The 18,347-nt window shown below is 47.8% G+C and overlaps 1 protein-coding gene across 1 annotated transcript in view; it reads left to right on the top strand.

Annotated features, from left to right (window-relative positions):
• Positions 1-13,651: 13,651 nt before the first annotated feature.
• The window catches only part of SLC9A1 (solute carrier family 9 member A1), a gene marked incomplete at its 3' end in the record, with an annotated part of 48,105 nt that continues 43,409 nt past the window's right edge, over positions 13,652-18,347 (top strand). Inside the window, exon 1 of the mRNA XM_079726817.1 lies at positions 13,652-14,113. Coding sequence (XP_079582943.1) covers positions 13,762-14,113 — 352 coding nt within the window. The 5' untranslated portion in view covers positions 13,652-13,761. The remainder of the gene's footprint in view (positions 14,114-18,347) is intronic.

Below are 18,347 nucleotides of genomic sequence, written 5' to 3'. Positions count from 1 at the left end.
CAGTGGTTGGGAGTCCACCTGCCGATGCAGGGGACACGGGTTCGTGCCCCAGTCTGGGAAGATCCCACATGCCGCGGAGCAGCTGGGCCCGTGAGCCATGGCCACTGGGCCTGCGCGTCCGGAGCCTGTGCTCCGCAACGGGAGAGGCCACGGCAGTGAGAGGCCCGCGTACCGACAAAAAAAAAAACATTGACTGTACCATGCCCAGTGTTCAGTTACAAAGATGAATTAGTTGGCCACCTCACACCCATTAGGTTGGTTACTATCAAAAACACAAAAAACAACAAGTGTTGGCAAGGATGTGGAACAATTGGGACACTTGTGCACTGTTGGTAGGAATGCAAAATGATGCAGAAGCTGTGGGAAATAGTATGGAGTTTCCTCAAAAAAAGTAAACAGAATTAACCTATGACCCAGCAATTCCACTTCTTGGTATATACTCAAAAAAATTGGAAGTAGGGTCTTGAAGACACACTACTGTGTACACCTATGTTCACAGCAGCATTATTCGTAATAGCTAAAACATGGAAGCAGCCAAAGTGTCCATCAACTCTTGAACGGTTTACCAAAATGTAGTATGTTCATATAATAAAATATTGTCTTAAAAAAAAATTCTGACACATGCTGCAACATGAATGAACCTTGAAGATGTTATGCTAAGTGAAATAAGCCAGTCACAAAAGGACAGAAAAAGTATGATTCCACTTATATGAGGTACTTTATTATTTTTGTTAATTATTAATTTTGGCTGTGTTGCGTCTTTGTTGCTGCGCGCAGGCTTTCTCTAGTTGTGGCGAGTGGGGGCTACTCTTCGTTGCAGTGCGCTGGCTTTTCATTGCAGTGGCTTCTCTCATTGCGGTGGCTCCTCTTGTTGTGGAGCACGGGCTCTAGGCGCGCAGGCTTCAGTAGTTGTGGCATGAGGGCTTCAGTAGTTGTGGCTCGTGGGCTCCAGAGCACAGTCTCAGTAGTTGTGGCACACGGGCTTAGTTGCTCCGCAGCATGTGGGATCTTCCTGGACCAGGGCTTGAACCTGTGTCCCCTGCATTGGCAAGTGGATTCTTAATCACTGCACCATCAGGGAAGTCCGCAATATGTACTTTAATAAAGGTGTGGACAAGTTGTGAGAGCACTGTGGAGAGAGCAGCCAATTCTACCTGGGGCAGTTGGGAGGGGCTTCCCACAGAAGGTTTTATTTGGTTTATGGCACTGAAGATAAGTAGGAGCTTGTTTGGCAGTGAAAAGCAGAGAGGGCATTCGAGGCAAAAGGGCAACATGAATCAAGTCAGGAGAACCAACGATTGTTAGGGGATTGCTGAGTCATGGCTGGGTGTTCAAAAGGTAGTTCAGAAAGCACAAAGATTAAAGGAAACCATTTGTAAGTATGATTAAATTAAAATTAAAAACTTTAAAATGGCAGAAGACATTATGAAGAAAATTAAAATACTAAATGACTCTCTGGAAAAAGATAATTGCAGTTTATATATAAATAACACCTAGAAGCCGGTGAGAACTAAAGACAAGCAAACAAGTTGAAACATAAGCAAAGGATGAAGAGGTAATTCTCACAGGAACTCCCAACTGCAGAGGGAAATGCAAATTAAAATGATTAGATATCACTTCCAAAGAATAGAGTAGGGAAAGGGGGAAAATAGTAACTTTACAGAGGAGAAACACCAACTAAACCAAGTGATGAAAGGTAATAACATCACCAGTAATGTCATGTGGGTACATGTGACCTCCTATAGGGTGTGATAAGAAAGGTACTTCAGGGAGCTTCCCTGGTGGAGCAGTGGTTAAGAATCTGCCTGCCAATGCAGGGGACATGGGTTCGAGCCCTGGTCCGGGAAGATCCCACATGCCGTGGAGCAACTCAGCCCGTGTGCCACAGCTACTGAGCCTGTGCTCTAGAGCTCACGAGCCACAGCTACTGAGCCCACGTGCCACAACCACTGAAGCCTGAGTGCCTAGAGCCCATGCTCCGCAACAAGAGAAGCCACCACATTGAGAAGCCCGTGCTCATCGCAACTAGAGAAAGCCCACGTGCAGCAACAAGGACCCAACGCAGCCAAAAAAAAAATTAATTAATTAATTTAAGAAAGAAAGAAAAAGAAAGAAGTGTACTTCATCTCTTCCCCAAAACCCGTAACCTCTGTCTAGCCATGAGGAAAACATCAGATAAGTCCAAATTGAGGGACATTCTGCAAAATACCTGACCAGTGCTCCTCAAGACTACCAAAGGTAAGACTGAGAAACTGTCACAGACCAGAAGAAGCTAAAGAGACGTGAGGACTAGATGCAGTGTAGTATCCTGGATGGGATCCTGGAACAGAAAAAGGACAGTAGTGAAATCTGAAGAAAGTCTGGAGTTTAATAGTAATAAGCCAATGTTGGCTTCTTTGACTTGACAAATCTGCCATGGTGACGTAAAATGCTAACATTAGGGGAAATTGAGTGAGGGGTATATGGGAACTCTCTTGACTATCTGTGTAACTTTTCTGTAGATCTAAAGATATTCCAAAGTAAAAAGTTTATTTTAAAAAATGATGAGGACTTCCCTGGTAGCAATTAGGCCTGCACGCCACAACTACTGAAGCCCGTGCACCTAGATCCCGTGCTCCACAACAAGAGAAGCTGCCACAATGAGAAGCCTGTGCACCATTACAAAGAGTAGCCCCCACTCGCCACAACTAGAGAAACCCTGCACGCAGCAATGAAGACCCAACACAGCCAAAAATAAATGATAATAAATAAAATAAATATAAAATAAAAATCTTGGGCTTCCCTGGTGGCACAGTGGTTAAGAATCCACCTGCCAGTGCAGGGGACATGGGTTTGAGCCCTGGCCCAGAAAGATTCCACATGTCGCAGAGCAACTAAGCCCATGTACCACAACTACTGAGACTGCGCTCTAGAGCCCGTGAGCCACAACTACTAAGCCCACGTGCCACAATTACTGAAGCCTGTGTGCCACAACTACTGAAGCCCGTGCGCCTAGAGCTCGTGCTCCACAGCAAGAGAAGCCACCACAGTGAGAAGCCCACGCACCACAATGAAGAATAGCCCCCACTTGCCGCAACTAGAGAAAACCTGCACGCAGCAATGAAGACCCAACACAGCCTAAAATAAAAAATAAATAAATAAAAAATCTTATCTATAAAAAAATGATGAGATACTATTTTCTACCCATGAAATTAACAAAGAATAAAAAGTCTGACTCAAGTAAGTCAGGAGGATATGGGAAAAATGGTCCTCTCATACTTGCAGGCAGAAGGGCCAAAGGTACTTTAGGAAAACAATTTAGTCTAGGAAAGCAGTGAATGTACAAACCCTGCAATCCAGAAATTCCATTTTCAAGTATATAGAGAGAAGAATTCTTACACATGGACACCAAGAGATATTTATAAAGGCATTTGATACAAATTGTCCACGATAACATAAAATTGGAGCAACTTGAATGTCTATCAATAGGCAAACAGATATAAAAATTGAGATATATAAATGTGATGGAATATTTACTATACAACAGCTAAAAGGAAAGAGTGAGATCTCTATATATCAGTATGGCTAGATGTTACAAATATTGAGTGAAAAAGTAAAGATGAAGAAGGATATATATGATATGATACCATTGATATAAATTTGAAAGACACACAAAAATACTTTATATTGTTTATGTATACATGTATCCTAATTCATTCATCTAACAGATTTTTTTTTGGCTGTGCCACGCAGCTTGTGGGATCTTAGTTCCCTGTCCAGGGATCTAACCCAGGGCCCTGGCAGTGAGAGTGCTGAGTTCTAACCACTGGACTGCCAGCCAGGGAATTCCCTAACAGATCTTTCTTTCTTTTTTTTTTTTTTTTTTTTTTTTTTGCGGTACGCGGGCCTCTCACTGTTGTGGCCTCTCCCATTGCGGAGCACAGGCTCCGGACGCGCAGGCTCAGCGGCCATGGCTCACGGGCCTAGCCACTCCACGGCATGTGGGATCTTCCCGGACCGGGGCACGAACCCGTGTCCCCTGCATCGGCAGGTGGACTCTCAACCACTGCGCCACCAGGGAAGCCCCAGATCTTTCTTGAATACCTTATTATGTGCCAAGTGCTATTCTCAGTTCTGAGGATATAGCAGTGAACAATGGCTAACAACTGTATAGGACTTACTAAGAGCCAAGCATTCTGTAATAACAGTAGCAATAATAATAACAATAATAATAATAGCAAACACTGATGTAGCATTTACTATATAGTTATGTTATAGTTATATAGTTACTATTATAGAGGTAAAATTCTAAGCGCTTTACATGCATTAACTCATTTAATTCTCATAGTAACCTTATGACACAGGGTCTGTTATTACCTCCAACTTATGAAGACACTGAGAGGCAATGAAGTTAAGTAACTTGCCTAGGGTCACACAGCTGGACAGTGGTAGAGACAGCAATCAAATCCTGGCATACTGGCTCCAAGTCTGTCCTACCAACCATCATGCTCTCTGCCTCAAATCCCCTGCTGTCATGGAGCTTACATTCTAGTGAAGGCAAGACAGATCATAAAAATGTGTAGTAAGTCAGACAGTGAAAGAGCTGTGGAAAAAAATAAAGAAGGGAAGGAGGGAATTCCCTGGCGGTCCAGCGGTTAGGACTCCGCACTTTCACTGCTGAGTGCCTGGGTTCAATCTGGTCAGGGAATTAAGACCTGTAAGTAGTCGGCACAGCCAAAAAAGAAGGGAAGGAAAGAGGGAGTATGAGACAGGGTGTGGGGTGTGGTGGTCATGGATGGCCCCACTGAGAGATAACATCTGAGCAAGACCCCAAGGAAGTGAAGGAGGAAACCATGCTGATACCTGGGGGTAACTGCATTCCAGGCAGAAGAAATAACAAGGTCAAAGGCTCTGGGAAGAAGTAAACCTGAGTGTTTGAAAACTAAACAGCAAGGAAGCCAGGGTGGCTAAAGCAGAGGGAATAAGGACAAATAAGGGGAAAAGAGATGAGGCCAGAGAGAGGTGGGAGCTACATTGGGTGGGTCCTTATAAGTCATGTGGACCTTGGAGGGGTCTGAGCAGGGTGTGACAGTATCTGACTTAGGCTTTTCAGGGACCCCTCTTTGTTGAAGCAAGATTGCTCAGAGGCGATTGTAATAATCTGGGAAAGAAATGGGTGGTGGCTTGGACTGGAGTGGTAGCAGTGGAGGTGGAGAGAAGTGATTGGATTCAGGAAAGGAGTCAAGGATGACTCAGGTTTTTGGCCTATGTAAGTGGGAAGACAGAGTGATTGTTTCCTGGATGTGGAAGACAGGGGGAGAAGCAGGCTTGGGGACGGGGTGGGAAGGCATGGAGTTTCTTTTTGAACATGCTGAGTTTGAGATTTCTGTTGGACAGCCAGGTGGACACGTTGAGCATTCAGTTGGATGTAAAAGTCTAGAGTTTTGAGCAGAGGAGATGAAAATCTATGCATCGTCTGCATATAGATCTTGTTTGAAACCACAGGAAAGGATGAGATCACCAGAGAAATGAATACAGATATAGAGCAGTGAAAGTGTGAGAACTGAATCCTGGGGCCGCAACATTCAGAGTTTGCAGCTGAGGAGGAGGAAAGGGAGAAGGGGCAGAATTCAGCAACAGGAGACTGAGAAGGAGCAGCCAGCGAGGCAGGAGAAAAACCAGGAGAAAAGCCAGGAGAGAGAGCCAGCTAATTGAAGAAAGTGATTCAAGAAGGATCAGGTGATCAGAAGTGTTGAAGGCTGCTGATGGGTAAAGAAAGATGACTGAGAAATGACCATTTGATCAAGCAACATGGAGGTACAGGGTAGCAGAATGTGCCACCCCAAAATATGCCACTTTGGCATAAGGATTATTATTATTATTATTATTATTATTATTAATATTTTTTGCAACTCACGTCAAATAAGGAAGGTAGAGGCAATTGAGAAGAAGGAGAGGCTTCTCTACCCTACCCTTATTTGCATAAAAGCAGGACACACATCTATAAAGGTGTCCTTCCTCCTGTCTCTACCGGGAAGGACAGAAGTCAATCACCAGAGACAACTTTAGACCCTTATCAGCCTAGAGACAGCTCTGGAGGAATCTATATACAAACTTTACTAACTAACCTTTATCTACCATCATTTCCCTTGATTTGCCTTCCCACAATTTGCTGCCCCTAGAGTCAGATCCTTTTCCTTTCTCTTGTCACTTCTCTAAAAGTTTATCATTCCTTTGCTAAAATGCTATATCAGCCCAAGTTCTAACTAATCTTTGAGTCACTCATCTCTGGGTATACGGTGCACATGTTTATGAACTTCTGTTTTTTCTTCTCTTGTTAATCTGTCTTTTGCTAGTATAATTTACGCAGCCCCAGCTGGAGAAGCTAAGATGGGCAGAGGAAGAGATTTTTATTCTCCTACAGAAGTCATTAGTGACATTGACAAGAGTGGTTTTAGGTACAGCATATGGGGGTGAAAACCTAACTGGATCATATTTGAGAGGCTGGGAGGAGAGAAACGATGCAGGCAGTACAGACAATTTTCTCAAGTTTTTGGCAATAGCTGGAAGGGAGTGTGGGGTGAAGAGATGTGTGTTAAGGTGTCAAAATAATGCGGGCTACCCTGGTGGCGCAGTGGTTAAGAATCCACCTGCCAGTGCAGGGGACATGGGTTCAGTCCCTGGTCTGGGAAGATCCCACATGCCGCGGAGCAACTAAGCCCGCGAGCCACAACTACTGAGTCCATGTGCCACAACTACTGAAGCCTGCATGCCACAACTACTGAAGCCTGCACGCCTAGAGCCCGTGCTCCACAATAAGAGAAGCCACCGCAATGAGAAGCCCACGCAAAGCAACGAAGAGTAGCCCCCACTCACTGCAACTAGAGAAAGCCCGTGCGCAGCAACGAAGACCCAAAGCAGCCAAAAATAAAATAAATTAAATTTTAAAAAAACATTATGCTCATGATAGAGATTGCCCTGTCATTGGTAGATGCTGATGTACATTACTTTTTTTTTTTTTTTTGGCTGTGTAGCATGTGGGATCTCAGTTCCCCGACCAGGGATCGAACCCTCACCCCCTGCATTGGAAGGGCAGAGTCTTAACCACTGGACCATCAGGGAAGTCCTACATTACATTCTTGATAGAGGTTGATGTCAGTGAAGGTTCAAAGAGACTTTAAAATTTGATAAAATAGTGCAGATATCTGTAAAAAAAAAATTGAAGGCAAATAGAACAAACTGTAACAGCTGATAATTCAGAAAGGTAAAAAGTTTGATGTTTGTTATATTATCTTTACACTTTCAAATGTCTTTAGAAATAATTAGAGGGCAAAAAAAGTTTGTGGCCCTGAATGTGTGAAGGCCCTTGAGTGCCATGTCAGGAATGGGGTCTACAGCCGTCTAAACAGGGGGGCCATGGCTCAGAATGTTCTCCCTGAAAGCTGTGTATAGCGCAGACTGGATGTGGGAACAGTAAAAAGTTTACTTTAATAGTCCAGGCCAGAGTTTTCCAAAGTGTGGACAGGACCATCTGCATCAAAATCTCCCAAGGGCACTCAATAAAATTCAAACCCTGGGCCTTTCCCCTCCAGCCTCCTAAATCCTAATGTTTCCAGCAGGGCCAAGCAATCTGTACCTGAGAAGGTGGAGTAGTAGCAAGTTCAGGGGAAGGTGGAGGGCTGCGTTTAGTACCTGTGGAGGTGGAGGTACCCACAGGACTTCCAGCCTGTGAGTAGATATAAGAGTTTCAAGTTCACCGATGGGTGTTGATCAGATTCATAGTCAAGTCTCCCACGGCAGGAAGCACAGGGACTTGCACACAGTAGGTGCTAAAAGTTTATTGAGTGAATTATGACTTTAGCTTAAAAGCCATTCACTGGATCACAAGTTCTACCTCCTTACCAACTCTCTCCTAGTTGCCGAGGACGTGCATGTTTTTCCATGCTGGCTGTCAGCCCAGAGAAGTGGGAAAAGCTTGGATTTCAGAGTCAGACAGACTTGGATTCTCACCTGGCTCCCCTTCTTCCCAGCTCTGTGGCCACAACTGACTCTCTCCTTGGAATCTTAGTTTTCTCATGTGCAAGTAATATACCCTGTCATTCATTCATTCATTAGGGCTCTCTTGCTCTCCTGGAGCTCACATCCTATGGGGAGGAATGGCAGTAAACAATAAATACAGTAAATAGGTTTATTATATCATATGTGAGAAGGTGGCTGGGCCTGAGTGGTAGTGGTAGTAGTGGTCAGGTAGGGGAAGTATCAGGAGTCACCACATAGTAGTGGTGAGAAGGAAGATTTGTGGAAAGGCTTGAGGGATGTGATGGAGTAGGCCAAGTGGATATCTGGAGAAGAGTGTTCCAGGCAGCAGGAACAGCAAGTGCTAAGGCCCTGAGGTAGAAGTGTGGCTGGCAGTGTTTGAGAAATAGCAAGGAGGCAGTGTGGTTGGAGTGAAGTGAGTGAAGGGGAGACTGAAAGAAGAGGGCCTTGGGACTTCCCTGGTGGTCCAGTGGGAAAGACTCTGCACTCACAATGCGGGGGGCCTGGGTTCGATCCCTGGTCGAGAAACTAGATCCCACCTGCATTCCGCAGCTAAGAAAGTTGCATCCTGCAACTGAAGATCCCGCATGCCACAACTAAACATACTGCAGCGAAGATCCCGCGTGTTGCAACGGAGACCCGGCGCACCCAAAATAAATAAATACATACATAAATATTTTTAAAAAGACTATTAAAAAAAAAGAAGAGGGCCTTGCCGGGCTGTGATGTTATATAACAAAGGAAATAAGGAAATGAACTCAGTTACAGAGTGCCAATAATGTGTAAGGAACTGAGCTTGACATACGTCAGCCATTTAATCCTTGCACTAACCTTAAAGGCAGGTGTTCTGACCTCACCCACTTTTTATACACATGAATAAACTGAGTGACATAAACAAAATATGACTTGCTCATGATGTACAGCTAGTAAGTGGCCCAGAGGATCCTTTCCAAGCACTACACATTGTTTGCTATGTATCTGTCATAGCTATAGCAATTCCATAAAATTCCCATTACTTTTAGCAAAAGGATTCAATGAGGGGGACTGAGGAGCAGACATGGCCTAAGCAAGGGGGGATACCACCCAGGCCCAGGCATCTTGCAACTGTTCTGGATCTGCAGGAAGAAGAGTCTGCAGATATATGGCCCCTCTGAGTCAAGAGCAATGTGGGCCTGCAATGGTTTAAAAATGAGGACTTGCTAGACTTCCCCAGTGGTCCATTGGTTAAGACTCCGTGCTTCCACTGTAGGGAGCATGGATTCGATCCCTGGTCAATCCCTGGTCCAGGAAATTCCACATGCCGCATGGGGTGGCCAGGAAAAAAAAAAAAAGAGGACTTGCTAAAACACGGTTACAAATATTGCAGCATATTTTAACTGATTACCTTCAACAAGATCATGCTTTTAACATGCAGAGGGACTTCCCTGGTGGCGCAGTGGTTAAGGATCCACCTGCCAATGCAGGGGACACGGGTTTGAGCCCTGGTCCGGGAAGATCCCACATGTCGCAGAGCAACTAAGCCCATGAGCCACAACTACTGAGCCCGTGTGCCACAACTACTGAAGTCCGCATGCCTAGAGCCCGTGCTCCGCAACAAGTGAAGCCACAGCGGTGAGAAGCCCGCACACCACAACGAAGAGTAGCCCCTGCTCACTGCAACTAGAGAAAGCCCGCATGCAGCAACGAAGACCCAAAGCAGCCAAAAATAAATAAAATAAAATAAATAATAAAATTTTAAAAACATGCAGAGTACACAGCAATATAATTTATACAAAATTATTAAATTTATAGCATACCACAGGGGGAGTGGTCTGATGATGGGACCAATTTCACAAATGTGAGGGACTTCTTTCTAGCCTGTGTTTCTGTGTCTGAATGTATAACTTCATGTGGCCCTAACACAGAAAGTCTACATTTGAGGCCCTCAGTACATGTAAATAAAGATAAAGATGGTAAATATATGTGGTACTTGCTGGCTGCTGCCCTGAGTTCTATATGTACATTGGCTAAGACCCTTAGCCCCATGAGATTGGCATTATTGTTTCCATGTGATGGAGGAAGAAACAGTGAATCAGGGAGGTTGACTGATTTACTCAAGGTCTTCTAACTAGTGAGTGGTGGTGTGGGGATCTGAACCTAGACAATCTGGCTAGATTCTTTTTTTTTTTTTTTTTTTTTTTTTTGCGGTACGCGGGCCTCTCACTGTTGTGGCCTCTCCCGTTGCGGAGCACAGGCTCCGGACGCGCAGGCTCAGCGGCCATGGTTCACGGGCCCAGCCGCTCCGCGGCATGTGGGATCCTCCCGAACCGGGGCACGAACCCGTGTCCCCTGCATCGGCAGGCGGACTCTCAATCACTGCGCCACCAGGGAAGCCCTAGATTCTTAATCTTAATTCTTATGCTATACTGCCTGGTCTAGGCTGGGCCTTGGCCATGGGCTGTCCCAGGTGGTTTTTCCCAAGGGCTCTTTCCTGGCACTGTCATGTTGATACAACCTTCTCCAGGCTGTGGAGGATCTTAGGGCTGCTATTTCCTGGTTCTCATGGGATCTGCTACCTCCAAGGCTGGCACCCAAGGACTGACTGAGGACTGGAATGAGGGAGAGTCAGAGAGTGAGGAGGATCAGAGTGCATGGGTGAATGTTAACCTCAAGACTGGAAAGGACTGGGGGTTCCATGATGATCTAGTGGTTAGGATTTGGCACTTTCACTGCCGTGGCCTGGGTTCAATCCCTGGGAACTGAGATCCTGCAAGCCACGCAGCATGGCAAAAAAAAAAAAAAAAAAGAAGACTGGAAAGGACTATAGGTCTCAGGGTTCTGGCCCATGTCACCTGCATAAAGTCCCTCCACTAGCCCCACCTTTGCCTCCTTTTTTCTACACTGAACCTGTGGTGTTTTGAAAGAGCTCTGGATTAAGATGTTAGAAAACTGACTTAAGTCCTGGATCTGTTACCTAATAGCTGTGTGATCTTGGCCAAATGGCTTTATGTCTGTGAGTCCTCAGTTTTTTCATCTGTAAAATGGAAATGAGAATAATAGCTACTATTTCTTGAGCACCAGGACTTGGATCATTGATAAACCTGGGGCACTTGGTTGTAAACTATAAAGGACCGAACCATGTGAGACATATTGTCATTGTTTTGATCCTTGTCCTAGATGCTTTTCCTCTCTTTGGTTATTTCCATTATAGCTGATGTTCTCCTTTCATCTGCTCCAGGTGACACAAGGCCCTTGGATTTCTCTGAAGGCTTTTCTAGGCTCTTCTGTCATCTCCCAAATGGCTGGACCTGTGCCAGGAGAATGTGAAGTACAGAGAATTCAGTTTAATGTTGGCACCTTCAGTCACAATCACATCACTCTAGTAGCATTTGAATATACTTTTATGTGAAAGGAGAGCATATCTCATTAAAAGTACACAGATCATGAGTGCTCAATGAGTTATCACAGAACAACTACATCTGTGTAAACTTTGTAACCACCACCCAGTAAAGAAAATGTTATCAGCACCCTAGAAGCCCTTGTTGTATCCACTTTGTGCCCCCTCCTAACCACTGCCACCTCCTTCCTCCCCATGTCTTTGTCTGTGTTGCCAAAGCCCAGCACAAAGCCTTGTCAAGAGGCCCATAAATAGTTGCTAAACTGAACTAAGCCCTTTGACATCATTTTGTGATCTCAAGCTAGTCACTTGGACTTCCTCTGCCTTGATTCACTCTTCTGCAAAACAAGGGTGGCATTTCAGTAATCTCAATAATTCTCAACCCTAGTTGAGAATCACCTGGGGAAACTTTTGAAAAACTATCCATCTTGCTTGGGCACTACCCTGGAGGAAGTGGATACAAACCTCTGAAGGTCCCAGGCAATGGTAGTGTTTAAAAGCTTTCCAAGGATTCCAGTGTATGGCCATGATCTCTCAAATCTTACAAATTCCAACCAACACTATATGTTCAAATCTCAGTTCCGCTGCTGCTGTGGGTTGAATGGTGTCCTCCACAAAGATGCTGAAGTTCTAACCCCCAGCACCTGTGAATGTGGACTTATTTGGAAGTAGGGTTATTGAAAATGATCAAGTTAAGATGAGGTCATTGGGGTGGGCCCCTAATCCAGTGTGACTGGAAACCTTATAAAAAGGGGAAATCTGGACCCAGAGACAGAGACACAGGGAGATCACCACGTGAAGACTGGAGTTATCAAGGAGCACCAAAGATTGTTGGTAAACCACCAGAAGCCAGGAGAGACGCATGGAACAGATTCTTCCTCACAGCCCTCAGAAGGAACCAACTCTGCTGACACCTTGACTTCAGATTTCTAGCCTCCAGGATATGAGACAGTAAATTTCTGTTCTTTAAGCCACCCAGTTTGTGGTACTTTGTTACAGTAACCTTAGCAAACCAATATAACTATTTACATAACTAGTTAAGGAACTCTCTTTACCTGTTTCCTCATCTGCAAAAGTGGAACCATAATAATTGTTCTATGTGCTGGGCTCCATTCTAAACACTTTACATAGATTATCTCATTTAGTCATCACATATACTATACTACAGCAGATCAGCAGATATAGGTACTCCTGTTATCCCCACTTTTTCAGATGAGAAAACTATGCAACAGAGAGGTTAAGTAATTTGCTCAAGATCACACGGTAACTAAATGTATAAGATAATACTACATCCTTCACAAGATTATTGGGGAGTCTCCATGAGACTGTGGATGTGGATGTGGATGTGAAGGCGCTTTGTAAATAGTAGAGCATTTTACTCATGTTAGTCAGAATCTCTGTAGATTCCGGACTTTTTTTTTTTTTTGCCGTCTCTGACGCTCCCTCCTCTTTCGACGCGATACTTCCTTTCCGCGGCGACAGGGGTCGCTGCGTTGAGCGGGCGCTGACAGGTCCTTCTAGCCCGCTGCACCGGCTGCTCGCTGGTGCCTATAAGTGGCAGCGCCGGGCTCAGAGAAGCATCAGTCCGCCGCCGCCGGGGCTGGGGCCGGGGCTGCAACTGGAAGTGGAGCTGGACGCGGAGGAACTGAAGCTGGGCCAGGGCGCAGGGCAGCACCGCGCCGGGGCCGCAAGGAGGGGCGATTCGCTGCTGGCCCACCGCGAGCCGCCCTCAGCGCGCGCCAAGGCGCCCTCTCGCCAGGCCGCCTGCCTCCGCCTTCCGCCTCCCTCCATTTCCCCGGAATCTCAGCCCGGCGCGCCTGCACCCGGTCCTTCTTTGGGTGGGGAAACTCCCGGCCGCTTTCTGGCTTCACTTCCTCGCAGCCTGGGCTCTCAGCCCCCTCTCTTCTTCTCCACGACTGGGTCTCACCCCCTTCGATCCCCTTCCTTTAGCTCAGGCTCCCTGCCCCTTTCCTTAGCCGAGTCCCAGCTCATCAGTCACTTTCCTCAGCCGAGGGTCCCCACCCTCCCTTTTCCTTTTCCTTGCCTGGGGTCCAACCCATCCTGTCCCTTCCTCTGTCCCTAGGGTGCAGTCTCTCCCCTCCCCCACCCCCTTTCCCAGGCCTGGAGTTCCAGACCTTTTGGTCTTCTCTTACGGTCCTGAGTCCTTGTCCCTCTTCCCCAGTTTGGAGTTCTAGATCGTGAACCCAGCCTTCCTCCACTTCCAGAGGACTGCTTCCACAAAAACACATCTCTAAAACATGAACTTTGCTTAGAGACTCCCCCAGTCTCTCTTCCCCCGCTGCTGACTCCCTGCTACCTATGTTCCAGGTCTTACTCTCACTCTGCTAAGCGTTGAGGGTGGCAGCAGGATGCTTCTCTGGTCTGGTGTCTCTGGCCTCTCTCCACCTCGAATCTTCCCTTCGCTGCTCGTGGCAGTAGCCTTGGTGGGGCTGCTACCCGTTCTGAGAAGCCATGGCCTCCAGCCCAGCCCTACTGCCAGCACCATCAGAGGCTCAGAGCCGCCACGGGAACGCTCCATTGGGGAGGTCACCACCGCCCCGCCGGAGCTCGCCCCCGAGAGCCGCCCTGTTAACCATTCCTTCACTGAACACAGCCTGAAATCTCGAAAGGCCTTTCCAGTCCTGGGCATCGACTACACACACGTGCGCATACCCTTCGAAATCTCCCTCTGGATCCTGCTGGCCTGCCTTATGAAGATAGGTAAGTGCAGTTCGCCCCTGACGCTTCCGCCGCCACCAAACTAATGAGCTTCTTGAACCATCCTTACCACTTGAGGCTGCCTAGGAATAAAGGTCTGGACTACTGTAAAGTAGGCAGCCTCTATCCCATCATCGTGGTCCTTCTCAAACTGGAGCTCCGTGGCCTCTGTGGTCTGAGGCCTCCTAAGATTGGAGCCAGCATTGTTCATGGTGAGAGAGCAGGACCAGAGGATGGGATGCTTCAGGTACTAGGTACCTTCAGCGAGGCTTCCAGGCCTGGCAAGTCTCCTCTGGCTGGGACAGACCCCGAGGGGAGCCAGGCATCCAGCTGTGTGAGACAGGAGTGTCTTCAGCAAGTGGCACAGTCCGCTCTGTCAACAGCGACCAGTGTAATTACATGCTTCATGGGAGGGTGTTCCAGGATGGAGGCTATTTCTACTTGGTTTGTCTAAGGAGTTTGAGTGTAGTGGGGGACCTGTGTGCTGGAGACTTACAGATGTGGTGGAAGATGAGGCATCCCCATATCCTCACCTTCCTTCATCCCCAGAGTGTTATCTGTCGGCTTTGCCTGCCCAGGCTGGTCAGGAGCCCCTGAGTCAGTTTCCTGCCTGGGAATGCCATTCCTTATACAGTTTATGGGACAGGGGCCTTGGGAATTCCCGAAGTCTGGTTTGGGGGTGGAGGGAGAGTAGAGGAGGGTCAAGTTTGGTCTGGCCCCAGCTCATCTCCAGGTTGCACCCAGCTGTGTCTCAAGGTGCTGTCATGTTGGCCTGCCTGCTGCTCATCCAAGAGGGAGAGGGACGGGTGGAGGAGCTCAGCATGTTCTGATCTGAAGAGACTTCGAAACGTTCTTTTTGGGAGAAGGAAACAGAAAAGTTGTTCCCTTCCAGAGGATTATCACCCTGCTAGGCCTGAGCACTCTGCTCTGCTGGGTGGTTGATGGAGCTCACCAGAGCCTGCATAGCCCAGAAGTCCCTTGAAGTGGTGTCCGGGGGGCAAGAGGTGGGGGGGGTTTGAAAGCTGCTTTTGCTTTTCTGGCCCCCAGCTAGCTGTGGAAGGCACGGGGGCCTGGAACTCTGCTGGTTTGGGTTTGGAGAGTTTGTGACTCTTGGCAGGAAGCCTTGCAGCTTTCCCAAGGACATGCAGGAGCTGAGTGGTGATGCCAGGCTGGTATGAGGCAGGCTCTGGGACATGCTGCAGGAGGGCACTCGTGCTTCTGTTTTGACAGATCCAGGAGCTGGCTTCCTGATACGGGGCTTTGGTGCTGTGACAGTAGCAGGCCTGCACATGGAGCTGGGCCACCAGCACCTATCCCCTGATGGCAGCCAGCTTTCCGGAAAAAAATCGAGGTCTGGGCAAGGGGAGCCATGTGTGCCGATTCTGACAGATACGTGACCTTGAACGAGCTGGGGCCTTTTTCTGCAGGTCTCGCCCACCTGTGAAACTGGCAAGAATCTCTAAATTTTACCATATCAATGGAATCATGAAACCCCGTGTCTTAATTTGTTGGTAAGAAGCTGAAGTGACTGATGTGTCATTTGCCTGTGTGAGACCAGGAAGAGGCCTCATAAGCACTATTTATAAATTGCCCTCCTCTTTCCAACCCCCTCACCTGGCATTGTGTTAGGGCATTAGAGGCTAATGCACACACTGTGGGTCTCAGTGCCTTCTGGTGGGTCGACAGCATGACCACAAAGATCCTACTCTGGATAGTCAGGAGTTTGTCTCTGCAGGCCTGATTACCTCTAATCCTAATGGGGTCAGGCTTGGCCTGCTTTGTCCCTGCCAAAACTGTGCCCGGGACCCTGGACAGCTGGCAGAGGTGGTGCTATGACAAGGGTATCAGTCTAGAAGTTAGGAAACTTGGCCTCTTATACCACCTCCCTCTGTGACCTTGGGCCAGTCATGCCTCTCCACTTGTCAGTTGATCTTTGTGGCCTCTTGCAGGTCTGACATTTCTGCCATTCCACTGACTTGGGTAACCCTGGCAAGTCACCCTTGGGCCACAGTTTTCTCATCGTAAAGTGAGGAGGCTGGATATGATCTCTGAGGGCATTTGTAGTTCCAAGAGACTGTGTCTCTGGCTTGATAGGGCAATTTTCTGCCTCTGAAAACAGGGGTGCCCTAGCATCTGGCCATCCTGGAAAGAGGGTAGAGAGAAAGATGGCCAAAAGATCTTAAGGGTCCTAGTTCAGGTGGCAAAAAGTGAAAGCCCATTTTTCCCTTTACCTTGCAGTGTTTTGGTTTTTTTGTTTTGTTTTGTTTTGGCTACGCAGCTTGCGGGATCTCAGTTCCCCAACCAGGGATTGAACCTGGGCTGCGGCAGTTGAAAGCCCCGAATCCTAACCACTAGGCCACCGGGGAACTCCCCCTTTGCAGTGTTGAATTGAGGTTGGCACCACTCTGCCACTTACCCTCTCTGAGCCTCAGTTTCCTCAAGTATAACAAGGGGGAAATAATAGTATCCTGCTCTAATGCTGCTGGCGTGATGATGACATAAAGAAACACACAGTAAAGCTGGCTTTGTACCTATAGGAAGCACTCAGTGAGTTGCAGCTGCTCCTGTTGGTATTTTAACCACCTAAGGTAAATGCATCCCTACCTCAGCCCCTCCTACAGTCTTCCTCTGAGGCTGGAGGATTACAAATCTCTCAACCTAGGCTGCCACCAGCAGTCCTTCCCTAAGGTTTGAGGAAGGACTGAAAGTCAGTCCTACTGACTTTGTTCTTCCTTCACTTAAGCTGCCTCCAGAGCAGGTCCTGTGGGGAGGGGACATGGCACCAACCGACTTGGGGGATGGGGGGTGTGCCGAGGCCATGCTCCCTCTGTACTATCTGTTACCGAGGAGCCTAGGAGTTCATTTTGGGGTCTTGCCTATTCTCTCAGCACCCCAGCATGGGTAGGAGCTATGTTGGAGGTCTCACTCTGTCATCTGGGGCAGCTGCTTCCCTTGCAAGTTATCCCTCCTTTAAAAATAGAAGGTGCTGTGTGCAGTTCTCGCTCCTATCCTAATTGTTGAGCAGAGCCTCAGGTAGATACTGTGGGAGATGCGTGTGGGAAGGGTAGGGTTAGAGCTGAAGTTCTAAGGTAGATGCTTCTGGATTCTTTCCTAAGTCACTCAGTGGGTCACATTAGGCAAGTGACTTCCCGTCTCTGGGCCTTTTTTCTCTGCCAGTCAGGGATTCTTGCCTTTTCCTCGGTGAGGAGGGGCTCGTGACGTGAGTTGGGGTTAGACTATTGGGAGAACTCTGAGAATGACTCCAAGCCTTCGGTAGGCCCCTTCCCCTCCCCCACCTCCGCCTCACATTGTGGTTTGGACCCTGCATGAATTCCGCGTTGTCCCTGTTTACCTGCTCCCAGTCCAGTGCCTGTTTCAAGGGAGAGCCTCACTGTAACCCAGCTCACCACTGGCACCCCCTGTGTTTGTTTACGGATATCCCGGACCCGGAACTCCTGGCAGCCTATGAAGCAGGTATTCATCTCGTCTCCTGACCAGAGACAAAAAAACCTTCCTTTGTCCCATCACATCTTACAGCTTTTTCTGGTTTTGGTGTTTGCAAGGTGTGTTCTGCCATGTCCTCCTTAGAGCAAGTCTGTGAGGAGGGGAGATGGGGATCATTATTGCCCACTTCACATGCGTGGATATCAGACCCAGCAACTGGTTTCCTGTGTAAGACTAGAACTCGCCTCTCTCACTTCTCAGAAGGAGAGAGGAACAACTTAAAGGTCACCTTGAAACTGTCTCTAAGAAGCCCAGATGGAACTCTCCAAAAAGAAAAAGGTGACCTTTTCCTCTTCGGGAAAACAGCTGAGTGACTGCAGGATAGTGGGAGGGGAGGTCATCTGGGGACTTGGAAGAAGCTTCAGGTAGGACATGTGTGTCCTGAGGCTCCAGGACACTTAGAGGGCCTCTGTTGGTCATATCACCTGGACTTCATTCAGCTGAACACCCAGGAGGTGCACCTTGCCTCTCCTTCCCGCCCCACCTAGCCCCTCCAGCTCTGGTGGGAAGGACAGACGTTGTCACAAAAGCCCGGGCTCTGCCTCTGCCCCTCTGTACCTGTGTGACCAGGCCCCTGGTTTCTCTGAACCTGACTTGCCTCATCGGGAAGGTAAGGATGCCGTCTCTACCTTCCAGGATCGATGTCGAGACCAAACGTGGGAATGCTAGCACAGAGCCCAGTGTGCTGTGGCAGCTTTCAGGGCCTGTTCAGATTCCTCCACTTTGGGCGGTC

The sequence above is a fragment of the Hyperoodon ampullatus genome, assembly GCF_949752795.1.
Source record: "Hyperoodon ampullatus genome assembly, chromosome: 2".
Lineage (NCBI taxonomy): Eukaryota > Metazoa > Chordata > Mammalia > Artiodactyla > Ziphiidae > Hyperoodon > Hyperoodon ampullatus.
This window is presented reverse-complemented; position numbering and strand designations above follow the sequence as displayed.